Below are 27,742 nucleotides of genomic sequence, written 5' to 3'. Positions count from 1 at the left end.
CTTAATGAGAACCTTACATTAAAAAGCCTAATACGATAAAAAAAAAAATCTAAGCATTATTTGGATAACAACATTTATTCTATTTAGGCCTAATTAATTGTATGAAATTACCTTTTTATATATATAAAGAAACCTGTAAACACTTGCCCCCAGTATTAATGTCATAAAATGTGACATTTATGAAAAATTCACTTGTCTGTAAAACAGCATGTGACAACTAGCCCCAATTTCCTCATACTGTATTTATTTCTCATTATCAGTGCTGAGGTTTTACCATTCCAGCTCTAAATCTGATAATACATTTGAGGCTGCCTTTCTGAAACCCTATTTTTTTTAAATGGTTGTCTTGAATTTACCACAAAATCCTGTTTGTGAGAGAGCAGCCTATGAGATGGTGACACTTTTTAAAATCAGGAAGTGAATTGAACAGAGAGAGAGAGAGAGAGAGAGAGAGACAGAGGAAATTCATGCAAGCAGATCTACTTCTGCTCTGAGTTGCATGCTTTACAGTTTGAACAACTTTTTGCTGCTGTACGTGACATTGACATAAAAGAACGAGCAGGAAATGCTGATGGGTTACAGGAGAAACTCAATGCGTTCTAAGCAGTCACGTTGGTCTAAATATGAATAGCACAAATAAAGTTGTTAACTCGACTGCAATTAAAGCTGAGGTGAGAAGACATGAAAGCTTGCAGAAAACTCTAAACAAATTTCTCAAACAGCTGGAGAGGGTTGAGGACCAGCAGCTCAGGACAGGACTAAAGGTTTTCCTTCACAGCATACAAGGTGAGCCTGAGTTAATTGGAAAAGTCTCATAAATATCACGAGATTGTTTATTTTGTCCGCTAGAAAGCTTGCTGATAAGTTCCCGTATCATTTTGCAAAGTGTGATGTTTACTTCAGGTCCTTAGGGGTCCTTTCACTTACGGAGGAGACTGACTTGCACGTAAACAGCATGTTGTTAGAGTTGAAAATCTATGATAGAAAGGTATATCTAAATATTTCTCAGAAGAGAACAAGCTCACTAATCATTCTAGAAATGAGTTAATCAGGGCTTTTTTACATGTTTTTTTAAATGCATTATCTTGAGCTTTAAAATAATATCAAACTCTAAAATGTCCCAACTGTATATTTTAGAGAAGGCAGACATATAAAAAGGAATATAAATGCTTTAACTCGTGTTAAATTGAATTACATATCCAGCAGACGTCTGCAAATGCACATGCTCCACCATTAGACTGTGATGATGAACTGTTACTACAGTCCGGATGTTGAATCAGAATGGTGGATGTTAGTTTAAAGCGGCCCAGGTTGAAACATTAGCACCATCTTAGAGACGTCGTCAGGGTGGCAGGCTTCTGAACACGCGAAGTGCTGGTCCATTTCCTGTCTGACGCTCTCTTGCTGCCCACGGAAGCCACATCCTCTTCATGTCAGTCACTACCTGTCTACAGCGCTACTCTTAATCTCCATATGCGACACCATTATTTTTACTTTTCCATAAGATTCCAGTTTACTTTGTTTGACTTTAAATAATCTGGCAAGCTCCAAATGAGCCGGCTGTAAAGTTTAAGCATTTATTTTAAGATGCAACATTTATAAATCGTGTTAGTAAACATCCACGCAGTGCATATTTTTAGGTTTAAACTTATGTTAAGATAAACGAATGCATCTTTAATATAGTGTTTGTCGATGCTCTTCCTCCTCACACTTCCTCTTGAGCGTTAATGCATCTGTCACTCTAGATTTCAACTCAAAATGAAGACGCTCTCAGTCAGCATAATCTGACATTTTGTCTCTTTAAACCAAAATCTAAATTAAACAACATTTTTATGGTACCTACCCATGCAAAACTTGGCATAATGATGCTTGGGTTTTCTGGATGATTGCTTTGGCATTCTGGATGCTTATTATATGGATTTCTTGTTTCTATGATACTGCAGTCCTTAGATATTGCTCAGATTTTTTTTTTTTTACCCATTTGATCATTTTCCAGGAGAAAGTTGTTCACTTGCATTAACCTAATGATGTTCTATTAACAAAGTTGCATAACAGACAAGATGAAATAGTATGGATGATCTTTGAATATATTAATTTAGCCCACATAGTCATATGATGATTCAAATTATGCTTGATGGGAATAAAATAAAAGTGAAGGAAACTGTAAAGGGGAAGTCATTGCGGTTGGCTTCTGAGCATTGGGATTTGCGAATAGGACACATTTAAATGTTGATGACTGCAGGGAGCCAAGAGAGTGGGAGACAGGAGGAGTTACAGCGATTTAGGGAGAGAGAGAGAGAGAAAGGGGAAAATATATTTATGAGTGGGAGTTCTCCAAGAAAGAGTCCAAGGAATGTCTACCATGAAATTTTAGAATATATACTATATAAATAAACTAAAGCTTTGCATTTTCTGATAAAAATATGCGTGGAGCTTTGGTTGCCAAGGTGTTGCTATGTGGTTGCTAGGGTAATTTCTGTCATCATTTACTCATGCCATTCCAAACCTGTATGAATTTTGTTCTTCTGTGGAACACAAAATAACTATAATAGTGCCGTTTTTTTTTTTACATAAATGTTTGTGTGTGTACTGTGTATAATTATTTTGTATATATAAATACACACACATGCATGGATATATTTAAGAAAAATGTGTTATTTATATATAAAATATTCATTTGTGTATATATAATATAAATTATGTATAAATATTAGGGCTGTCAAATGATTAATCATGATTAATCGCATCCAAAATAAAAGTTTTTGTTTACATAATATATGTGGGTGCACTGTGTATAATTATTTTAAATACACACACATGCTTGTATATATTTAAGAAACATTTCATGTATATACTGTATATATATTTATATAATTTATAATATATATAAATATAAGTATTTTATATATAAATAATATTTTTTTCTTAAATATGCATGTGTGTGTATTTATATATATACAAAATAATTATACACAGTGCACCCACATATATCATGTAAACAAAAACTTTTATTTTGGATGCGATTAATCACGATTAATTATTGACAGCCCTAATAAATATATATTCAGTTCAGTATAATAAACAAGCTAATATTTCTGAAATATTTAGGCCTACGTGCATTTGTGTGTATTAATAAATATACAAAATAATACACAGTACACACACATATATTATGTAAACACAAACTTTTATTTTGAATGCGATTAATCTCGATTAATTGTTGCCCAGGCCAGCACTAATGCTGAAAGGGGTTCTATGTTAATGGTTCCAAATGTTCTTCAAAATGTATAATTTTGTGTTCCACAGAAGAAAGTAATGTTTGGAAGGACATGAAGGTGAGTAAATGATGACGGAATTAAAGATGTCTCTTGAACTTATCAATGAGCAATAGCCACTAAATTCTTCTTTATATGTAATAAAGTAGCAAATTAATAAAAAGAAGAACAAATGAGAGGCATTCACATACAAGTATTGAATTGTTGCTGTCTTCACGATTGATGGCAATCAACTTAACATATTATTGATTTGTGAGCTAATTAACATTTTAAAAATTAAACTCATCCCTTAACAAGATTTTTTTTTGTTAAAATACAAATATATATCTTGTGTTTTGTGTAGGAGACATTGATTTTTTTACTCTCATCCCAGTTATTGAATGAATTCGAGTGTAGTATTGACTCTAATCAAGCGCATTTGAACAGATCAATCAATAAATTGTCAATAATATTGCATGCATTCACTCAACCACCTACTCATTCATACACACCTTTGCAAGGACAGTTTGCGCACATAGCAGGGGGTTCGATATGGAGATAGCGAACGGGAGGCTAGATGGAATCAGTGCATGAAGGAGGAGGAGTTTAGCCTCGGAATACCTTGGTAACAAGCAAGCTCAGTGTCTAGGACAGGAAAGGTGGGGGGACACGGCGGCTCTTGAATCACTGTACTGACTGTGATATGTGGCACAACACTGGATCGAGTGCAAAATTTGCCTCATTGACGTGTCAGTCTTGATTAGCTTTGCACGTAACCACTCATATTTGTGTATTTCTTGTGCTGCGCTGGCCTCTTTTCCTTGTCAGAGCCTTGCTAGCTTTACAGTCTCTCTTTATTCCTCAACACATCACTGATTCTCGCTTTTTAAGCAGGAGAGAGCGTGCGAGCGAGAGAAAAGAGAGGGAGGGAGGGAGAACGAGAGGAGGGGGTAGTAGGCTGTGGAAAGCAGGGGCTGGGAGCTGTCTGGCTGGTGACAAGGGCAGAGAGAGAGAGAGAGAGAGAGAGAGAGAGAGAGAGAAGCAGGAGATGGAGAGAGAAGCAGGGTATTCCTGCACGGTGTCGTTCTGCGTGGGTTTGAAGAAGACCTTCCACTGGAGAGATCTTAGAGACCCTTGTTCATGATGCGTGACTCGTCGAAAGCTTTAGCGTGAGATGCGCCTTCTTCTCTAGAATGAAGCATGATTGTCTCACGCGTTTGCATTATTGACATCCCCGACTGCTTGACGCACCGATCACCGGAGGCATGATGGATAGACTCTGTTTGGGGACACTAGGATCTCTCTCTGTGGACTTGCTGTAAACGTTTCCACCGATCCATGTGGCATGTAGACTGACTCCTCAGTTCGACTCTTCAGTCTGTCAGCGTCTCCTGCACACACTGTGGAGCAGGTTGGTGAAACGATGTGCCTTGATCTGAGGTTAACAGCTCTGCGTGTCTCACAGATGTAATTTTACTCTTTGTCGTCCTTGAAGGAATTTTCGATCCCGTTTCCATCTTGTGCATTGTCATTTTTGCCTTTGCATCTGCCTCTTGTTGAATGTAGTCGGGAGAATGCTTTTCATGCAGGTGTGGAGAGCTGGGCACATGTTTGCATGCTTAAAATAGGTGTGAGAGGACCAGAGAACAGCAATACGAAGTCTGGGAAGAAACATGAAGGTGTGAAAGAGCACAAAGGACATTAGCTCATCTTTTTCCCCACTTTAGGGAACAAGGTCACGGTTTACTTCTTTTTGACACTCTCGTTTTTCTCTATGAATTCCGTGATATTTTTTTTTTCATGCTGTGTGGACGCCATTGAACAAGTCAATAACAAGATTATTTGATTCATTTTCTGTCCTTGATCTGCTGAGAAATTCTGGACCACATGAACCGAAGCGGGACATCACAGTCAAAAACCACCTACCTGATCTCCCTCACCTTGGTGAAGGTAGAAACCACTGAGGAAAATGAGTTGGACAAGTCCAGGCCAGCTGTGGAGGGAGCGGTGTACGACGCTGATGGAGCGAAACATCTCAAGCACCCTGGATCCAATAATGAAGGCCAGGGATGCCAGAAAATGGGTGAGGCTGTGGAGCTGGAAGCTGGAGAATCCGTCAAATTCTCAGTGGAAAAGGAAATACTCCAAAGCCCAGGGGACGACAAGGCACTTTTTGCTGATGGTGTTCACCCTGGTGATAGACAAAAATCAATGATCTCGCCCACTACAGAGAATGGAAGAGCCAGAGAATCCACCGGGATGTCCCAAACCTCGTTTCCCCGAGATATGGCCAGACATCTGGGTGACATACCTGTCCGTGCGACCCAGCGTCCCGTGTCTCTCCTTAAAGCTCATGGCGGTGGTCGTGAATTTAAGGAGTCTAGAGAGAGCATCCATGCCTCCTCCAAGAGCCTTGACCGTAAGGACAGTCGGACCAGGATTCAGTCCCCAACCAGCCCGAATCCTGGATCTTTCCGGGCATCGTGGGCTGTAAGCGAGGTGAAAACTTGCGATGAAGACCTCAAAGGGGGTATTGGGATGAAGAGGCCCACTGAAGGGGACATCATAGCCATGCGAACCCAAAGCCCTCGAGCCGAAAGATTAAAGGCAGGATCTACATCTCTTCCGACCCCTATCGCCTTGATTACCAAGCCTCAACGCAAAGGAAAGAGTCGCACCCTAGACAACAGCGACTTGAATTGTCTGTCTGAGGACCTCCTTAAGTGCAAAGGTGGTCAAATGGTATCTGACTTTAGAACAGCTCAGTCCCAGGGGGCTTCAGCACGTGACCGCAAGATGCTAAGATTTATTAGTGGCATTTTTACCAAGAGCACTCCAGTTGCAACCAGTGCAACCATTGTGACCCCTGTCTATAGCACCATTCAGAGGGAATCCAGTGAAGAGGAAGGTAGGAGTACATGGCTTACTCACCCATGCATACACAACTCTAACTCTTAGATAAGTAGAAGCAGGGTTGTTTCTGAAAATGGGAGGGGGACACACTGATAAAATGAAGGATTCTTTGCATAAATAATGTTTTCTAAATGTTAAGGATTGTTCCCCCTTCATGTAATTCCAAACCTGAATGACTTACGTTCTTCTTTTGAAAAATGTTTTAACCATCTTTTTTTGTCTAGGCAATGAAAGTCATCAGCGCACAAAACAACATTGGTCCCATTGACTTTTCTTGTCTGGACAATAAAAAAAAAGACATTTTTAAAAGCATATTTGTGTTCCACAGAAGATTGAAAGACATACATGTTTGGAACGAAATGAGTCTATTTGGTGAACAATCCTTTTAAAGTCAAGTATCTTGATGGTTTAGTTAAAATATTGACATGATGAAATCTGTGCACACATTTAAGGAATTCTGGTAATTAATTCTAATGCCTAGGGTTAGAGTTGGTCTTTTATTTACAACCACCCCCTACTGTTTCTGTTTCTGCAATGGAAAATTTGGAATGGTAAAATAAATTTGATAATACCCATGCCACAGGCAGCATAATTTTGCCCAACATCCTAATCCCATCTTTGATGTTCCGCCCACTTCCTGTATTCTGGTCTCATTCTTTCAGTCCTTTCATCAGCAGTCTCTTCATTTAAAGCCATATCCAGCACTCTAAACTGAAGGGAAAGCACTGATTTCTGTAGTGAAGAAGCATTTAAAATGACACAAAGCAGTATCTGAATCAACAGGCAATTGGATGGATGAGCTTAAAATGTGCCACATGCGTTTTAAATCCAACCCAAGCAAAGTCCTGTTTTTCTTCAAATGATCTATGATCTTGCAGAGATGCCTTCAAGTTTAACTCATTTACATGCAGAGCTTGTTTTCAAACGTCTGTACAATATAGATTTGATAATTAGGTTTCCTATTTTGTCGGATGCGATTAATAATTGCCCAAGTGGAACTCGATATAGGTGTGTGTGTGTGTGTGTGGTCAGTATGCTACGAGCAAAAGGTCTGATGTGTCTGCGCACACGACGCATGCGCACACACAAAATATTTACGTATGTGTTCTCCGAGTGAACAGAAGCAGCGGCTGGAGGTGGGGTTGTCATGGCAACAGGGAGGGCTGAGAGAGTTGCCTGTTGTGTGGCTGTGTTAGCCACACATGAAATGAATGGGAGTGAGGGTATGCGAGGAGGGGTCCTTTTGAAAAAAAAAGAGAGACCAGAATGTGTCACATAGAGCGTCCGTTTAGATGGAGGGGGTATATGCCACATAAGGATCACACTGTCTACCCGCACTGGCTCGACTCCTGATGTGCCCCGCCGTACAATGACCTCATAGAATTGCGCTGAATTCGGAGGGGGTTAAACCTCTTCCGTTTGTGTCGTGGGTGGCGTGTGAGAGAGGAAACTGCAAACGGCATGAGTGCCAACTCAGATCGTACGCCGATCTCTTGCGTCGTGAGCTGATTTAATCAGTCCACGCCGGTCACAAGGGTGTATCTCACCGATCCTCCCCCCTTAACAAAAGTATCTTTTGCCTCTCATCCGCCGCTTGATGCCCCCACAGCTGTGCAGCCACACAAAAAACAAGGTGGCATGTCCGTCTATCACTGGGTGCCGGCTCTGAGCCGCTGGTGAAAACGAGTGAGAGTGTGTGTTAAGACTTCCAATGTAAAGCGGAGAGGGGTGTGGGTGCTCCATGCTCTCTGCTGCTCGGATACACCTGCAGTCCTTCACGCCCTGTGAATTACCAGAGATTTATAACACCTCCAGATGAACTGTCATCTGAGGCGAAGGTGCAATCTAATTTCACTTCGATGCAGAATATAAATCTGTGTTTAAATGCTCACAGATTGGCGTTGGAAACCAACAGTATCATTGCGACTTAAAGGTTCTCTGAGCGATCCTGGGTGTTGTTGACGTTCGGAATATTTTCAAACAAATCGGAGGCTAGCTAGACCCTCCCTCCGCCGCATCTCATCTCCACCCCCTCCCTTCCGTCCTTCCTGAAATAATTGTGAACGTGCATAGTTCTAGCTAATTATATCCTTGTGCGGGTTTGGCGAACATAAAGCGTCAATTTAGAAGAAAACACAACAATTTAACGTTACCCACCTGTCCAGCAAAAACAGAGCAACCTGACGTCGGACTGGAAGCCCTTCTGCCGCCGGAGTTCTCGACATCGTTCAAAAGCTTTGCTACCGATGTAAATTCGGAACTTCGCACGTTCTTTATCCGACTCCTTCTTCTTTTTAATTTGTTCTTCAGAACGACGTCTATTTGGTCGTGTGTCGGCCATTTTTCAAACTTCCCTCTGATGCTTCTATCTCCTTCACACACACACACACCCTTCATGTGCACGCGCACTAACCCCCCAGACCCACCCTCAAATACTTCTTGCCAGTGATTGGCTGGAACACTGTTTGTTAGGTTTCGTGGTCCGGGTGAGACATGATTGTTTTTGTTGCCGTTTGTGGAGCCTGTGGTGTCTACAGAGACCGCGTTTTTTTTACAGTGTGTTTAGGGGACAGGCAGCTAGCCGATAGTGAGGAGACGTTTGATATATGTGACAAAAAATGTTTTGGCCCCACATCGCTTAGAGAACCTTTAAGATTACTGTATATGGCTTGATGTGAAGGGAGGTGATAATGTTATTAACTCTGCTGCTCAGTGCTTGGAGGTTCTGAATGGAGGTGTGATCACCGAATGATCATTCAGTCGTGTCAAACTGGCTCTTCCTGTAAGTGAGTCACGTCACTGCCATCAAGGGTCAGCACGAGAGGATTTAAGCTGTAGATCAATGTGAGAGGTCTTTTTTTAGCTGGCCCACCCCATTGTGAAAAAATAAATATACCACAATGTATTTGAAATGCATTTATTTTATGCTAAGTATACTGCAAATACATTCACACATGCATGTACTTATCGATATCCTGCAATTGTCTACTTAAAGTCAAGTCAAGTCACATTTATTTATATAGCGCTTTTCACAATATAGATTGTATCAAAGCAGCTTCACAGTGGGTTAAAGTCAACTAATTTTGTCCTTAATGCACTTTAGTTATCCAGAAATAGTGCAACTTGAGATATACTTCAGTATATTTGATTGTGCTAAAGTGGAACTATTGCAAGTATACTTTATGTAATATCTTGCATTTAAAGACTGATATTATAGAGAGATCGTACTATCCTTACTAATAGTGATATTAAAACTCATTTTTGGCTTAATATTAGGAAATGTGCATTGTTCAATAAAGTAGTACTCCATGTAAATTTTCAATATATTATTTATATTACTAAGTCTCAGTAAATATGTTAATGGATTTGTAGTGTACTTAGTATGAATAAATATATTTTAAATACATTTTTGCATACGTTTTTTTTGTCCCACTAGGATACCTAGACATAATATTAATAAATCAACACATATTCCATCTAATTTTTTTTTTGTTATATGATTTATTAATCTATTTTTCTGTTGTACTTTTATTAGTGGTGCTTGCTAAGATCAATGTGCCTCAATGTGATCTAAATTAGACAGTGATATAATAGAGATATAATACACTTCCTGTTTCCCTTTTTCTTCATTCATTTAATCCCACACCATGCATGGCAACTCTGTTTGAGGAAATATGTTTGTAATTCAGCATCTTTAATGTCATGTCTTGGCCTAATGTTGACAAAGTTTGATAATGATCACATGAATCCCCTTGGAGAAGTGTTAAAAAAAATCTCAATCCAAAAATATAGCTGCAAGCAGCCATTACCGGGGCCAAGCGCAATAAGTGGCAACATATGCCAAAATGGCAAGGAGTGGCAGACCAACTGCAGCAAGGAGCAATTAAGGGCATTTTGAGAGAACTTTGGGCAAATGGCTAAGAAAATCACATAAACATTAACTTATAAGATGATTTAATGGGTTATCACTTTCGAACAATAGGTGGCGCAGTTACGAAATAGATGTGATGTGGTCAGAGTGAGGTGACAATGACACATGCACAGTTTGGTGTCAAAATGTGAAGGCATTGCAGAGATAAAGCCTAAATAGTAATTTTGGCAGCATGCCTAAACTTTGATGTTGTGTTATACGAAAACGGTTTCGTCTATCATCGTGCAATTCATAACTTTTAGTCGGCACGGTCTGGAGATGATACCATTCAATTTTCGTGAAAATCGGACAAACGGTCTAGGAGGAGTTAGAAAAAGAAGGTTTTTCAAAGAAATAAAGATGGCGGACAGGAAATTTTGCTGATTATGCAAAACCTGATATCTATGTTTTCAGCATAACCCAAGGAATCTATTAAGATCAGTTTCATTGCAATAGGCAAATTTATTCAAAAGTTATTAGCGTTCTCAGAAATTAATTATAACTTTTGACCAACAGGTGGCGCTGTCTCAAAATCTTTTGAGTACCTTCAGGGCATGCTGCTTATGGCACACACTGAGTTTCGTAATGTTAGACCAAAGCATTTATTTAGAATAGCATTGTATTTCACAAAACTGTATTGAAGTCAATAGGAATTTCACGTTTTGTTCTATTATAGCGCCACCAAGAGGCTCAGTCCCACAATTTTTTGTATGTGTCCTCAGAGTGACCCCATACATATGTGTGTCAATTTTGGTGCAAATATCTCAATTTACTTCCGAGTTATAAACATTTATATGAAAAAACACGTAAAAAATGACTGACACATGACTTTGTTTGAATTTTACTACCCCTTACTATCAATATTTTCGCATTTGGGCATTAGCGTATAGTTAACAAGCTATGATTCCGTGTTTCTGACGGTGGTTTCGTCTCGATCGGAACAGCGGTTTTGAAGATATCGCCAAGTGTTTTTTTCGCGCTAAATCGCTACGCTACGCCATCCGTGAGACGAAACCCGACATATTTGGTATCGTTGGACTCGGCAACGATTCAGGACCTCAAAAATATAACTCCCGTGAAAATAAGTGTACCACACCCAAAGTTATAAGCGTTTGAATAAAACAATTCACCACTAGGTGGCGCTGTTTCGAAACTTCTCAGTCTCCTTCAGGGCATCGTACTGATGACCCATACCGAGTTTCGTAACAATTCGTTCATGCGTTCAAAAAATACAGCATTTTAGCACATAATTCAAAATGGCCGACAGCCAAAATGGCCGATCTGGGAAAATTGGATATCGGTCGACTCGGCATGACGCCCTGAATCTAACGAGACCAAGTTTTTGATTTTTGGAGAAACCGTTCAGAAGTTACGAGCAAAAATAGCCATTTTTCATATCTCCGGACCACTAGGTGGCGCTGCGCCGAAACGCAGCATGTAGCCTCAGGTCATGCTTGTGATGACACGTACCAAGTTTGGTCTGAAAACGAGTAAGCGTTGCGGAGATACCGCCTCACGTCTGTTTTCGCAAGCGCTACGTAAAATTTGTTTGCGCGTTTATCGAAAACGGTTATTCGAATCATCTTGAATTCCATAACTTTTTGTCAGCACTGGCTGGAGATGATCCGGTGCGATTTTGGTGAAAATCGGACAAACCGTCTAGGACGAGTTCGCAAAAGTAGGTTTTTTAGAAAATTCAAAATGGCGGCCGTTTTTTTATGACGGAAAATGACGTCATAGGGTGCGATCGAATCGCCATGAGCTCAGGAACAAGAGGAAAAAAGAATTTTGTTGATAGGCCTTACGGTTCAAAAGTTATTAGCATAATAAAAGTGAAACTTTGGACAGTTGGTGGCGCTAGAGGGAATGAGTTAGAGACACCAAAATTGGTGTATTTAAAGTTGGGACTGTCCTCTATCAGAATGTCAAACCAAAACAACTTTCCCGCAAACCGGTCTATGGGCTGCCATAGACGCCCAGTCGGAAGAAGAATAATAATAATAATAATAATTAAAGCTGCAAGCAGCATTTAGCGGGGTTCAAGCAGTTTAGGCCTTTAAGGCCTTTAAGCACAAAAGCATCAAAAGACATTAAGTTTTAAGTTTCAATAATGGCAATTTATTATAGGGTATACATTGTTTTTAACATTTTTAACAATTATAGCGCCACCTATAGTCCGATCTCCATGAAACTTTGCATGCTTGTTGAATACGTTATGACACATGTGCTCATCAATTTTTGTGAAGTTCTGACTTTTCCTTTAGGATTTATAGGCTTTTGGGTGCATTTTGTCATGCCCCCTTTTTTAAATGACCCTGTTATAGCAAAACAAATGACAAAGTTCAACTTTTTTTGATAATTATTGATCTAGAGAGTCCAAAGAATTGTCCCAGACTGGTCTGGTTCCGATCGGGCAAAAAACCAGGGACTAGTTTGCAAAAGTAGGTTTTTAACATATTCGTGAATATTTAACGAACGATTTGATTGACAGCAATGTTTCTTGAGGCAAAGTTGTTCAGCATGAGGAGATCTATCAATTGATATACATATTGTGGGGGTGTGTGCAACACCACGTGATAACAGAGCCATAAAACTCGTTAGCGCCAACTAGTGGCCGATTTCTTTCAAAATTCTTACAGACCTCTAGGGCCATGAGTCAAACATGCCCAACGAGTTTCGTTCCGATCGGCCTTCGTTAACCTTGTTTTATAGGTGCTCAAACTTCATTGGCCGATGGCGGCCATGTTTTTTGAGATACACCAATGTCCTCATACACATACATGGGGCCTTGGACAAAGACACTGCATACCAATTTTCAAGTCAATCGGACTAACGGTCAGCTGGTCAGAGCCCTTTTTTAGTTTTATTCGTTTTATAGCGCCACCTAGTGTTCCATCGTGGGGATTTTTTTACTGTGACCTCAAATTGAGCTTATACATATGTGTACCGAGTTTGTTGAGGATATCTCATTTACTTCTCGAGTTATAGCCATTTTAGTAAAATAGGCTCCTCCCACAACATTTATTTTGCGCCCCCTAGCGACCGCAAAGAGACTTTTTCAACATTTTTTTGATAATTATTGATCTTCAGACTCCAGAGAACATTCCTGCACTGGTTTGGTTCCGATCGGGCAAAAAACCAGGGACTAGTTCGCAAAAGTAGTTTTTCGACAAAATTCAAAATGGCGGAAAAATTTCCATACCGGAAATGAAATCGGAGATATACGTTTTTTTCGTCAGGTGACCAGCTTTCCAATGATATAAGACACTTGAGTGTACGACTTACGGTCTAGGAGTTATGAGCCGTTTCGCGCAATTGGTCGCTATAGCGCCACCTATGGGCCAATCGGGCTCATAATTTGATAACCTCTCCTCGATTTTTGTACTACCATCTGACAAAGTTTCAGAGCTCTAGCACTTACGGTTTGGGCTGCACGATGCGTTTTAGGGGAGAATAATAATAATAATAATAATAAAAATCAATACAATTACAATAGGGTTTCAGCACTTCGTGCTTGAACCCCTAATAATAATAAGAACCGGCACAGATACAATAGGTGCCTCCGCACCTTCGGTGCTTGGCCCCTAATAATTGACCTCCTGTTGGGCGGGAGCTAATGAATATAATTTTTAAAGTTTGTTGAGATCAGTATATGTACTAAATTTGGTAACACTAACCCCACCACTTCAGTCAAAGGGGGGAATCGTTTTTAATATAGAATATCGAAATTGTGGACGGGCTCTTTTAACTAGGGCAGCCACTTAAAAGACCCTAGCAACTGCATAGCAACACATCAAAAGCCATTCAAAACACCCTTCCAACTGGATAGCTAACTCATTAGCCACTCTAAACATATTGGCTACTGCATAGAAATGCTCTGGAAACCTACAAGGCAATAGAACACATAGGATGGCTTGTTTTATGCAAAAAATGTCTGCATTGTTTTGAAGTTAAGACTTAACTTTGACTTTTCTGTTTTCAGCATCATGTGCCAATAGCCAGGAATGGACCTTAACTCGCGCTATTCCAGAACTGCGATTGGTGAGAACACCTTAACAGTTTTTTTTTTATTCCTTAAGCATATGAGCAAAATATTTTAGGCATACATCTATAAAAACAGTATTTCATTTGGTTCAGTTTACTAAAAAGAATACGGTTGCACTTTATTTTAAGGTGTCCCTGTGACAGTGTAAATATACATTTAAGTACTGAGTAATATTAATATTAATGTATTTATATTAATTACATTACTATAGGGTTAGGATTAGGTTTGGTTTAGGGTTTGTTGCATGCAATTATGCATAATTTATAGTAATAACTACACTTTAAAAAAATTGTTGGTTTAACTTAAATAAGTAAAAAATAAGTAACCTTAAAATTTTAAGTTCTTGAAATGGAAAAAAATAGTTAATGGAATGAAGGAGATTAATTTAATCATCAGAAACTCAAAATATTATGTTATCTGAACTACATAAATTAAAGAAAAAATGTTGTGATTACAAATCATGAAAATATTTTTTTACAGTGCTAACTACATGTAACGTGTAACAACAAGGACACTGTAAAATAAAATGTTTTTTAAGAAGATTTTATTTTGCATTTTTGTCCAAAAAGGATACATATTTGACTGTAGGAAGAAAAAAAAGAAGAACATATCAGAATATCAACATTACCAAAATTAAAAGAGCACACATTTTGCTTAAATTTCGATTAGGTCTCAGATATGTCTCCTCAGGAGTTTGATGAGATCTCAACAATGTCAGATCATGATTAAAAGTGATGATTAAAAATATTATTCTTTCTGCCGTTTGCAGGGGGTTCTGGGTAGCCTTCGCAGTGGAAAATCAGCTCTGGTAAACAGATTCATCACAGGAAGTTACCTTCCACTTGAATCGCATGAGGGTGAGAACTTTGTTCTTTCTCGTCTTCTTTTCGAAGACTGTCATTTTAACCGTTTAGAGGTATTGTAATAGTTCTCTTATCTTTTGACTTTGTCCTCTTTTTCTTCTCTGGAAGGGGGAAGATATAAAAAAGAAGTGTTGGTGGAAGGTCAAAGTCAGTTATTGCTGATTCGAGAGGAATCTGGTCCACCGAGTGCACAGGTGTGTGAATGTTTCCCAATGAAATGTTTCCTGCTTTTATACTTAACATTAGTGTGGCAGTATTAAAACCTACAGCAAGTTGTCCATGCCATTAAACCGAGCTGTGTTTAATTTCGTTTTTAGACTTGTGAACTACCCAAACCATTTCCCCTTTAGGGGAATCCCCGCCTCTATTTTAAAGTGCGTCCGTTTTCGTCGAAAGTCGGGGGAAGTTTATTTGGACAAGACCCTCGACCCCTTTGCTTTTGACCGAGAAAGCGAGTCTACTCAATATGTACACTTCAGGCAGATCCATAGACCAAAATGCAAAATGATTGTGACGCCAAAGCAGATCACACTTAATAGTTTACCCCAAAATGAAAATTCTGTCATCATTTACTCACTCTCAAGTTGTTCGAAAAAACCCACAAGACAGTAAGTTCATCTTCTGAACATAAATAAAGGTCTTTTTGATGAAATCTCAGAGCTCTCTCCCTCCATTGATAGAGGTGCTTTAAAAACCGCTTTAAAAACTTCATAAAGAGATTGTACTAATCTATATGAATTGAGCGGTTTAGTCTGAAATTTGATGAACAGATTGAATTTAGGCACTTTTTCTCACATATAAACATGAAGGGAGCACGTTCAAGCATGTTCGCTTGACCTGCGAGAACCATAAAGGTTTATTCTGTTGTTACGCTACTGTTGTTTGTTTTCACATAGTTGATCATCTGTTTATGTTCACTGATCAATGTTTATATGTGAATAAAAGCCTAAATTAAATCTGTTCATCATATAAGGCGATCGAGTCTCTTCAGAAAATGTTAACTAAATCGCTCAACACATAGGGATTATTAGTTTTATGAACTTTTTGAAGCGTCAAAGTGTCATTTGCATAGCTGTCAATGAAGGGACCGAAAGCTCTCAGATTTCATCAAGAAGCTTTTACATGATTGGGATGACATGAGGGTGAGTAAATCATGACACAATTTTTTATACACAGTTATAGTTTATTGTATTGTTAGTATTTTCATTGTGTCATTTTTTTATATTTTCTCCAACAGCCCATTGGAGATAGCATACATACATACATACAGAGCTGGTCAGAATTATTTGCCCCCTTGATTAATATGATCAACGATGGCTGTAAAAAATAAATCTGCATTGTTTATCTTAGTGCTTATGGAAAAACAAATCAGCTTCATAGCGGATGCTAAGTGATCATGGCGCTCCATTTAAACACATTGCAAGGGTTCTGCCAGTAGTGGGCACTTGTGCAAGGAAGCAATGACGTACGCCCAAGTGAACGAGACAGTTAGTGAGGGAAGGGCATAAGAAATGGATTTAAATGCAACCACAGATGTCGTTAAGTAACTTTAACTAGAAACTGAAGAAGAAGACAGTTCATGCAATTACGCTATAGTGCCCCTTGTGGAAAGAGTGAGAATGCTACTTTCTCATGTTGTGTTATGAATTGCTTCTTACACATTTTGTAGTGATGTGTGAAATTGAGCTTGTGTTACAGGGAGCATACTTGTGTAGAGCACTGCCATTCAAATTGAAAGCAGCCATCAAGGCTGCATTCATGTGCTCAAAAATACAGTAAAAACAATAATACAATGAAATCTGATTAAAATCTAAGAGAACTGTTTGAATATATTTTAAAATGTCATTTATTCCTCCGATCAAAGCTGAATTTTCAGCATCAGTGTCACATGATCTTTCAGAAATCATTCTAATATGTAGATTTGCTATTACCAAAGTTGAAAAAAGTTAATATTTTTTGTAGAAATCATGGCTTCTTTGATTAATAGAATGTTCACAAGAACTACATTTATTTGAAATATTTTTTTGTGTTGTTGTAACATCATAAATATCTTTACTTTCACATTTGATCAATTCCAAAAGTATTAGTTTCTTTAAAAAAAAAAACCCTTCGAACACTAGTGTATTCTACATTATACCCTTCCGCCATGTTTTTCAATCCTAAATCTGTGATTGTAGATCTGCAACTGGCTCGATGGTGTCATCCTGGTTTTTAGTCTGGAAAACGAAGCAAGTTTCCAGGATGTGTACAAGAACTACAGTGAGCTAAGCGCAAATCGTAACATAGCAGAAATCCCCATTATAGCGGTCGGAACGCAAGGTAAGAGATACACTCTTCTTGGTTTCAGGGATGTTTAATTGAGCTATATGGTGTCGCGTACCAACTCTGAGTGTTTTTCTTCCTGCAGATAAGATCAGTAGCACTAACGCCCGTGTGATTGAGGACAAGAGGGTCCAGCAGCTGTGTATAGATGTGCGTCGCTGCACTTACTATGAGACCTGTGCCACCTATGGACTTAATGTGGACAGAGTGTTCAATGAAAGTGAGTTTCATCTCAAAATAGGGGCTAAAATATCATGTGACTTCCATACAGGATGACAGTTGTGATTGGACAAACTTGTTTCCCTCTTAGTGACTCACAAGATTGTTGCTGCCAAGAAGCAAGCCGCCCTTCTGGCATCCTGTAAATCTCTCCCAAACTCCCCGAGTCACTCAGGGGCCTCGACTCCTCTGTCAGGGCCCGGACAGGTATCTCAATGCTTATGAGATGCTTTCTCGTGAAAGCTGTCAAGACATGTCTGGGTCAATTCTGGGTCAAAGAAAATAAATTTTTCGTTACTATAATGCAAAAAAGTGCATTTGTGAAGTGCAGTTTTTTAAATATGTAAAGTATTTAAATATCTATAACACTTCACAATAAGAATCACATCACAAAATCAGTATTTCAATATTATTTACAACTGTAATCATTATAATAATACAATTAATAAAAGTTTATATTTATTTGTAGATGAATTATAAATGATACAATTCCATTTCAATACATGCATTTTAATTGTAGATTGATGCATTACACATTTGTATACCCCTGTTGTTGAGTATTTGACTGTTTTAGATGATTGTGAACTTCATCAATCTGTCTGCACCATTCACCATTCCACCAACCTCTGTGTCAGTCTTCTTAATGTCCCATCATCCTCTCTTAGGCCAGTAATGGGGGTCAAAGTAGTGATTACCCCTCCTCTTTGCCTTCTACCCCTGTGATAAGTCACAAAGACATACGGGGTGGGGCAAGTGGAGACGGGGGCTCGCAACGAAATCCGCCCCGACGACGGACCTCTTTATTTGCGGTTAGTTCTTTGAGCTCATTACTAAGAGTGTCAAATCTTGCCAGTTACATTATAGTGAAACTGGCTGTGGAAAATGTTGTATTAAAGTATAGTTGGCCTTATATCTACATGATTATAGTAATCCAAGGTGATGTGTGTAATGTTTTTACAGTAAAATAATTTCTTCCATTCAAATTTGAATATGTGAAGATAACTAATAATGGAGTAGTTCACTTTTGAGAAAACTTTTGCGGATAATTTACTCACCCTCATGTCATCCAAGATGTCCATGTCATTCTTTCTTCAGTCGAAAAGAAATTAAGGTTTTTGATGAAAACAGTCCAGGATTTTTCTCCATATAATGGACTTCAATGGGAACCAAACGGTTCAAGGTCCAAAAGACACTTTCAGTGCAAACCGCAAACTGTTCAAAGGGCTTTAAATGATTCCAGACGATGAATAAGGGTCTTGTTAAGTGAAACGATCGCTCATTTAATAAATAAATAACCAAGTTGAAGTTTTATAAGCTCAATGCTCACCTTGCTCTGTTCTGTGATGCACGTTTGTGGCTCTCCTGTTCAAACTCGTTCGTCAAAATGAACGAATCTTTTTCCGAGTCATTTGGTTCATTCAACGAACGAAACGAACGAAGTGACTCGGAAAAAGATTTGTTCATTTTGATGAATGATTTCGAACAGGAGAGTCACGAACACACAGAACAGAGCAAGGCGAGCATTTGAGCTTATAAAACTTAAACTTTGTTATTTATTTATTAAATGAGCGATCGTTTCGCTTGATAAGACCCTTATTCATCGTCTGGAATCGTTGCAGTTTGCACTGAAACTCTCAGTTGGACCTTGAACAGTTTGGTTCCCATTGAAGTCCATTATATGGCGAAAAATGCTGGAATGTTTTCATCAAAAACCTTAATTTCTTTTCGATTAAAGAAAGAAAGACGTGGACATCTTGGATGACATGGGGGTGAGGAAATTATCAGCAAAAGTTTTTTTTTCAAAAGTGAACTACTCCTTTAATTGTGGCAGATGGGGAAACCTTTTCGAAAAGGTTTTGGTGATACTAGTGAAATTACATATGTCACCTTCAAATGTTGTTACAAAAAGTATGACAGCATCTCCAGTCTGAGATTCTGTCTGTGAACTTTCTGTCACTCTTTAACACTCACTTCATCTCATGAGTCACATCTGTCTTCCTTCCTTTACGTGTTTTGCCTGTACTTTATCTAACATGTCTGTTATTTCAGAACCGTCGTGGGAGTGACTCTGAGAAAAGAGCTTCAGACAGTAGAAGTGACATGAGCAGTCGGTCGGTTCCTATCAAACAGGTGTGTGTGTGAGATCTCAGCTTTGCTGGTGTGTCTTGGGGCTTCTGTGAAATGCAGTGTTTGGACAGTTTTGGACATATAAAAGCTGCTGGAAAAATGCATGAATCTCATTGCATTAGAAGAATAATTAAATAAATCGCGATGTTGTTTTTCTTTGTTAGGGAACTTTGTGGAAACGGAGTGAACGCTCTTTAAATAAGGAGTGGAAGAAGAAGTATGTGACGCTGTCAAACAACGGGATGCTGATGTATCATTCAAATTTAAACGTGAGTAATGCTCTCTTGCAATCCGCTCTGTTTTCATCAGAGCACTAGTGGTTTTACACATCCTTCATGTACAAATACTTCCTGTATGCTTCTGTTCTGTATAATCACATTTTGTGTTTTGAATTCCTTTTTGAATACTGCTGTTCATCAGTGCCTTTTTTTGACTTAGTATTTTTAGATGTATTAGTTTATTATAAAATAGTGTGTTAACGTGTGATGCTGTAACTATATTTAATAATATTGCCTTTTTCCAGGAAAAAAAAAAAATTATTTTCTTACTCAGTATTTTCATCTTGCTTTCCAGCATATAAACATTCTTAAATCAAGATATATTTAGTTGAGAAGCAAAATGACTTCAGGTATTAAGTCTTGTTTAAAGAAAAATGGACCAAAGTTAAGAGAGTTTATGCTTTACACAAGAAAAATATCTGTCAGTCAAGTAAGATAAATAATCTTGTTTTCCTTTGAATTAGGTTTATTTTTCTGACCCCACTGGCAGATTTTTTTAAAGCATATACTCACTTAATTTTGAAGATTAAAAAAACAAAAACAAGACTTCATATCTTAAGTGATTTAGCCGCTCAAGAAAATGTATCTTGATTTAATAATTTTAGATATTTGTAAAGAAAATATTTTCTGCAGTGAATAATTATAATATATATATATATATATATATATATATTATTTATTTATATTATTATTATATTATATTTATTATATATTGTGTGTGTGTGTGTATTATATATATTATATATATATATATATATATATGATATACATATATATAATATAATACACACACACACACACACAGAATATAATAAATATAATCCATGTAATAAATATAATAATGTATACACACACACACATATTATATAAACAACAACTTTTATGTTAGATGCGATTAATCCATTTTAGTGCACTAATGAAATATTTAAATATCATATTATATAATGAAATTATAATTACCCAATATATTAAACCAGTCAATTTTAATTGTCAATATTATTATATTATGTAGTACTCAATATGATTATATTTTTTACAAATTAATACAAAATGATATTTTATTTTGTTTGTGGATTTACAGCTAATCTGTGTTGTAATGATTAAAATCCAGTGGAGAACATGTTTTGTTAGATATAAAAAAAAATCAATGATATACTTTGATGAAATTGCCTCATAAATTTACAAAACCTAAAAGCTGGAATGTTTTGCTATTTTTGGCTGTAGAAGAGAAATGGCGTATTTGTCAGTTTGGTCCATGGATTGTATTACTCATAATATAGTGTTGACAACATACTCTATAATGAGCAATGCAATCCATGGACCTAACTCGCAAATACACCAGTATTATGCATATATTTATGATTTTAGGAGTTTATGCAGAATGCTCAAGGGAAAGAGATGGATTTATTGCGGGTAACAGTAAAGGTGCCAGGAAAGCGTCTTCATCGCGCTGTCACTCCCGGTGGGCCGTCCCCTGGCCCGGCTCTTGTCCCTGTGCCAGGTGTAAATGGACTAAGTAAAGACAAGCAGTCATCTGAAGGGGGCGCTACATGTATGTGAAATCTATTAAAATGTCCTCACAAATGAAATAAAATAATTTGAATGATTTCTCACGGTCATGGTTTCTCTCTTTCCAGCAAATCTTCTGACTGTAGAAGAGGCATCCAGCACTGGCTTGTCTTTTCATAATGATCAAAGAGTGAAACGTTGCCCGTCATCTGTGTCTAATAAAGGCTTCAGTGTGGGTGCGTCAATATTTAGTTTACACAGTTTTAACAGTTATAACAGTTTTGGAGATTAATAAATTAAAAGTAGCAATGCTACCAACATGGAAATGAAGGTAGCTCAGCATTGTTGTGAAGTGTAGCGATTAATTTAAGTTCATATGCACAACTGATCATTTTAATAGTTCATTTTAAAGATTTATATCACTAAGTGGTACTACCTTTTCTATTTACTTTTTCGTTTTTGCATGGAATATTTAGTTAAATAAATACACCAGTTAATGACTGTTTCGATTCAGTATTTTTCGACTTGATTCAGTATTTTTTGTTTTATTATTTACATTTAGTGTTAATTTGTGTGTTTAATGCTGTAACTGTAATTGAGATGTATTCTTTTTTGTTGTTGTTGTTGTTGCTGCAGGAAAATACGTAATATAATGATATTATATAATTATATTTAAAAAATATTTTTACTATTTTACTATACTATTTTATATACAGTAGTATATTATTATAGTATAATATGTAGCAATGTGTTATATATATATATCACTGCTAAATGAGTAAATGTAATGTAAAAATATCAATATACTCAATATATTTAATTCATATATCATTATTTCAAATTTTGGCTTTGGATTTATCTTCAGAAGTTTACAAATCTTTTTCAGGAAATGTTTTGACACAATTCTGTCCTCTTTTTATATGATCTTAATAGAGTCTAGCATTGAGGGGGCTACAAGTCCTCCCTTAGGAAAAGAACACATCCCGTCCTCTCCGATGACTGACAGGAAGAAGAAAAAACGAAACAGAAGTATTAACCTGAAAGGAGACGCAGCGGCTGGACAGGCTGAGGGTGAGAGATCACATTTATGAAAGATTGACAGACGTCACATTAATACGGTGGCTGAGAGAGCTCAACTCGCTGCAACTGAAGAAAACACATGCGAATACAAAAACATCTTTATCAATTTCACAACACACGTGTGCTCCAAATACTCACAACCGAATACAGAAACACACTGCAAATAGCACAGACCACAACAGAAATGTTTCCAGGGGACCCCAATAAGTGACGAACCCGGCTTTTCCTAGTGTCCTCCTACCGCGTTTTCCATCGTCGAGTATCACGTCTGAAATGCGCGCAAGTGTCTTCAAATGTTGTTGTTGGTGTGTGTGACGTCATTGCCGTAAAGCGATTCTCGCGAGATTTGTCGGGGGCGCTCCTCTCAAACTTGCTTTCCGGGTTTTTCCAGGTTGACTCGCCCTACTATGAGTTTGTTTACCGCCGAAATGACTTTAAAGCTGTTATATTAAGGTACAATTCTTACATAGTGTGCCTTTTAATTTTCCGGTGTTTTTCCATTTGCACGTGTTCTCTTCAGTTGCTGCGCGTTGCGCTCTCTCAGCCACCGTACATTGATCCAATTTCACAGCTAAAGCGATCAGATGTATTATTGCGAAGAGTTTGCAAATTTTCTTTCTTCCCTCTTCCTTTATGAATCCAGTATATGGACCGGATTAATTGCTTTCTGTAAGGTCACTTCTTACTTTCTTCTTTCCTTTCTTCTTCTTATCCTCTGCTGCCCTGGACTAATTTCTTGCACCGCAAGCCAAGCGCAAAATGTGGAAATTAAAAAGCTTTGGTAGCTTGAGAAACATTAACAAAACAGGTAACCTGAATGAGTGAAATGTGTGAGTGGCTGAGCTGACTCCATCTTGCTGTTTTTTCTGCTGTATGTGTCTCTATGTCCATCTCTTGTCACATCATTCGATTACAGCAAATGGATCTGAGTCTTTCTGTCTGTGTTCCTGTCTCCTGAAACACATAATTATACTGAGACGATACATTAGACTGAGGACACAATGGGTGTTTTTATTGATCCCTTCCTCTTGTGTAAATAACTGTTGCTCTCGCCCAAACAGAAGAAGAGAGCACGGACTTCATCATCATATCGAGCACAGGACAGAGCTGGCATTTTGAAGCCCAAAGTCAAGAGGACAGGGACGCCTGGGTTCAGGCCATCGAAAGCCAGATCCTTGCAAGTCTACAGAGCTGTGAGAGCAGAAATAAGGTAAAGAGGGCGATACATTTTTATCTAAGAAGCTCTAATCTGATCTCTATCAAATTTGCATAATGGTCTTGGTCTTCATTGTGTATCATATCACTGTGCATCAAGTGCTGAGGAACATCCTGAGATGAAATTCAGATATGGGAATGGGAGTTTTGTTTCCGACAAGTGCAATCACAACAGACTGGGTCATCCGACCAATCAGAGCAGAGTAGACTCTTGAAAAGGAGGAGTTTAGAGAAACTGTATGTTATGAGAAATTGAAAGTGTTTTTTTATTACATTGGATGCATGCAAATCTATTGTAGGAAACCTCAAAGCAAAACAAGGAACCTTTAAAATAGCAAAATAGGGTCACTTTAACTTTTCCATATATCCCTAAAATCTAAAATCGAAGAGCAATAATTGGTTAATAGAATCAATACAGGACTCTGATTCCTTTTATATACGTAAATCATGTTAAGAAACGATATACTATACATATTAACAGTTTGCTCTATAATATCTCAAAATAATGGACTTCATTTTTAACTCTCAGGCTCGAAGGAACAGCCAAAGTGAAGCTGTTGCCTTGCAGGCCATTCGAAACGCCAAAGGCAACGACCTCTGTGTGGACTGTGCAGCACCAAGTAAGTGTTATTCTGCCTTGTTGTGAAAATATAAAACACAAAATGTCAATGTTGAGATCTGTTATTCAGTATATGAGAACATTACGCTCTCCTTGCAGATCCAACATGGGCGAGTCTTAATCTTGGTGCTCTGATCTGCATCGAGTGTTCGGGGATACACCGGAACCTGGGGACGCACCTGTCCCGTGTGCGCTCGCTAGACCTGGACGACTGGCCCAGTGAACTCACAAAAGTGCTTTCGGCTATAGGCAATCACATGGCCAACAGCATTTGGGAGACCTGTACCCAAGGGTGCCAGAAGTTGACACCTGAGGCAACAAGGTGAGCTGACTTTGACCGTGAATGTCATTGTGGACAATGTTTCAGAGAATGATTTGGCCTTTGCTTGGTGTTTGTCTCAGAGAGCAGAGGGAGTCGTGGATCCGTGCCAAATACGAACAGCGGGCATTTGTGTCGCCCTTGCCCGCTCAGTGTTCAGAGGACACAATGTCGACTTGGTTGCTTAGAGCAGTAATCGACAGAGACCTTCCCAGACTTCTGCTGCTCCTCGCGCACAGCACCAAGGACCTGATCAACATCGCGCCTGAAGGAGCTGGGCAGCAGCATCACAGCGCATTACATGCGTCCTGCCAGCTGGGCGACGTGGTCATGACACAGCTGCTGGTCTGGGTGAGTTATTGAGCCTGACGTGTGATATAAAAAGCCCAAAACATTTTTCCGAATTAGACATTTTTTGATAGATAACATATTTTTAATCCTCTTCTCGCATTATATAACAAATCCTTCCCTCGTAGGTCAAAATTACCCGAAGCCCTAGAATTATACTTTTATTTTTGCTCAGAAAGCTTGTATCCTAATATTTTTTCTATTTTTAATGCAATTTTTTGGAGATTTTTTATTATTGCATGTGCCCTTTAAATTACTAGATTTCAACATTAATTCAACTCTCCAATACATGCATGCATAACCAGCTCAAATCAGCTCACAATATATCACATTGGGTCAATTTGGGTGTCTCTACCGACCTCTTGTGGGAAAAGACATATAACATGATGTTCATGACTCTTGCCACTAGATGGCCTTATAGCGTAATATGGGGCAAATGAACTGTTCCCCTGGGTCCTAAAGCCTGAACTGTAGTGTATCTCTCATCTCTCTTTTTGTATATTCTGGTTCAGCAAGAGTCCAAAGACTACCTCGATGAACATTTCATTAACATATATATATATATATATATATATATATATATATTAGTTTCGGGTCAAAATGACCCGAGGGAAGGATGTTTTGTTCACTATCATATTTGATACATCAGGCTTTTATAGCTCAGATATGATATAGGAGAATATGGAGCTCATAATCAGATACAAAACATCTAAATTTTATTCAGAGCCCCAAACTCAGCAAAAATGGTGCAGATACTGACATTTATATGGCCAAAAACTTAGACAAAATTCTGATAGCTTCTATTGTAGATAAATGAAATTGTAATTACAGCATAGCAAACTACTAGCATAAAATGCATATAAATATCAGTTGTCACTCTATATCTCTCAAAATGCATATAAATATCAGTTGTCGCTCTATATCTCTCAATAATGTCTTATTAAGATAATATTTAAATTAGTTTTATAATAAAAACTCTGTAGTTTATATTGCAAAACTACATTTAAAACATATGCAAAACATATAATGCAATGTAATGATTGAGAGAAATAAATGTTCCTCAAAATCCTGATGGATGTTATTTGAGACTCACACACTGTATTAACGTGATTTTTTCGGAAAAATTACGTTTGGGTAATCAAGCAAACCTTAGTTGCTTCAGTCCAGTAAATGTTATTCTTACGTTTACTTTACAAAAATCATTCAATTTCACAGCAGAAAGTCACATGTACCGTGACCTGAAGGTGGACATTTTTACAATTACATTAAAAGGCCTTTTACTTGCTAAAAAATAGAATTTATCAATCAGACGACAGTTTTTTTTAGCAAAGGTATAATCATGTTGATAATTAGAAATGTGCATATCAAAAATGATATACTTTAGGCTTAAAGTGTTAAATGACAAGTTTTTGTAGAATTTTCTTTAGAATTTAGAATTTTCTCTAGCTTTTGCACTTTTAGTTGCATTTATAACAGGTACTTTTTTTGTTTTTGCTTAATTGTGCTCTACAGTACGGCAGTGATGTGAAGTCAAAGGATCCACAAGGTCGAACCGCACTGACGTTGGCGCGCCAAGCCGGGAGCAAAGAGTGTGCTGAGATTCTTGTCCAGCACGGCTGTCCCAGTGAGACGTCACCCACCTCCCCGACTCCTGTCCTCTCCCGCAAAAGTAGCATCACGAGTGTCGGACGTGTCAATTCCAGGAGGAGGGTCTCGTAACCCATGAACGTTCATGATCACATAAACATTTTCATCAGGGCCATTTTTATTTCTTCATACAGAGTTGTGTGTTCTGTGCGTCTGTGAATCCCCCCCTGAATGTCGGCAACAACGCTGTATTTATATACGTATATCCTTGCGGATTCCTCAGAAAAGGGAAAAAGAAAAAAAGAAACTCATAATTGTCCTTATTAGAAGGCTTAGAATGACAGCTACAAAATTTCAACATGCCTTTTGAAAGGAAACGGAAGCTGTTTTACCAACTAAAAAGCAATATTATTATTTATAATATGCTGATTAATATGTATTATTGATGCATTACATGGAAAAATGTAGCTTGAGAGTTTCCCAAAGCAATCTGAGGGAATGTATTTACCATTATGACTGTCATTACCATTGTTCTTTAAAATAGAAATCATGGCTGAGGGTAATGTAATGTAAGAACATGTTTATATCCAGACTCCAGAAGAAATAGTATTTGTCATTGTGCATCATTTCTAAATAATATAGACAATAAACTCTGATCTTCAACCTCTCTTTGGTACTGCTTGTTAAGTTTCCATCTTTTTATCGAAAAGCTAATGTTTCCACATTATAATGCCTCAAAACTTCACTGTCATTGAAGGCCTGTTTGATTTCAGAGAAATCCACTACAAAGCACTACAGCCTTTGGAACGGGAAAAAATACTTTAGGGGAATTACACTATTTTTTTTCTTGAACTTATTAGTTTATTGTACATATGAAGAGTTCAGATGCAAAAGCCTCTAAGTGCCATTTGAAATTTTCTTCTAAAATGATCATTTTTATCAAGCTTGTATATTTAAGTTCAGTGATTTCACTTAAATGGCAATGATAATTACCTATTAATTGTTATTTAAGTGAAATTACTGAACTTAAATATACAAGTTTGATAAAAAATCATCATTAAAGAAGAAAATTTCAAATGGCATTTAGAGGTTTTTGCATCTGAACTCTTCATATACAGTAAAGGCGTTATTGTC

General features: G+C 37.8%; 1 protein-coding gene across 5 annotated transcripts; it reads left to right on the top strand.

Moving 5' to 3' along the window:
- Positions 1-468: 468 nt before the first annotated feature.
- On the top strand, positions 469-27,275 carry agap2 (ArfGAP with GTPase domain, ankyrin repeat and PH domain 2). 5 transcript variants are annotated; one of them, XM_089124318.1, is made up of 19 exons: positions 4,251-6,162; positions 14,060-14,118; positions 14,892-14,979; positions 15,094-15,179; positions 17,163-17,304; positions 17,393-17,527; positions 17,618-17,733; positions 18,192-18,335; positions 19,576-19,656; positions 19,818-19,922; positions 21,312-21,483; positions 21,569-21,676; positions 22,374-22,511; positions 23,269-23,328; positions 23,582-23,730; positions 24,265-24,355; positions 24,454-24,676; positions 24,757-25,024; positions 26,534-27,275. In XM_089124318.1, exons 1-19 carry the CDS (start codon positions 5,142-5,144, stop codon positions 26,738-26,740), a joined length of 3,393 nt encoding a protein of 1,130 aa, XP_088980444.1. In that variant the 5' UTR covers positions 4,251-5,141; the 3' UTR covers positions 26,741-27,275. The 5 variants fall into 5 exon arrangements, with proteins under 5 accessions (XP_088980447.1, XP_088980444.1, XP_088980443.1 ...); XM_089124317.1 differs by having other exon boundaries at positions 4,252-6,162; positions 21,300-21,483; XM_089124321.1 differs by lacking the exons at positions 4,251-6,162; positions 23,269-23,328 and adding an exon at positions 469-786 and having other exon boundaries at positions 21,300-21,483.
- Positions 27,276-27,742: the final 467 nt, after the last annotated feature.

Source organism: Pimephales promelas, chromosome 20, assembly GCF_988280905.1.
Source record: "Pimephales promelas chromosome 20, fPimPro1.hap1.1, whole genome shotgun sequence".
Classification (NCBI taxonomy): Eukaryota; Metazoa; Chordata; class Actinopteri; order Cypriniformes; family Leuciscidae; genus Pimephales; species Pimephales promelas.
Note: the sequence above shows the minus strand (reverse complement) of the source record. Positions and strands in the feature narration are given on the sequence as shown.

What these genes read in the sequence shown, in the direction of transcription:
- agap2 (XM_089124317.1), top strand. Translation starts at nt 5,142, where the DNA reads ATGAACCGAAGCGGGACATCACAGTCAAAAACCACCTACCTGATCTCC. An exon ending in GGAATCCAGTGAAGAGGAAG is followed by an intron (nt 6,163 to 14,059) that starts GTAGGAGTACAT and finishes TTCTGTTTTCAG; the next exon opens with CATCATGTGCCAATAGCCAG. An exon ending in TAATAAAGGCTTCAGTGTGG is followed by an intron (nt 21,677 to 22,373) that starts GTGCGTCAATAT and finishes TGATCTTAATAG; the next exon opens with AGTCTAGCATTGAGGGGGCT.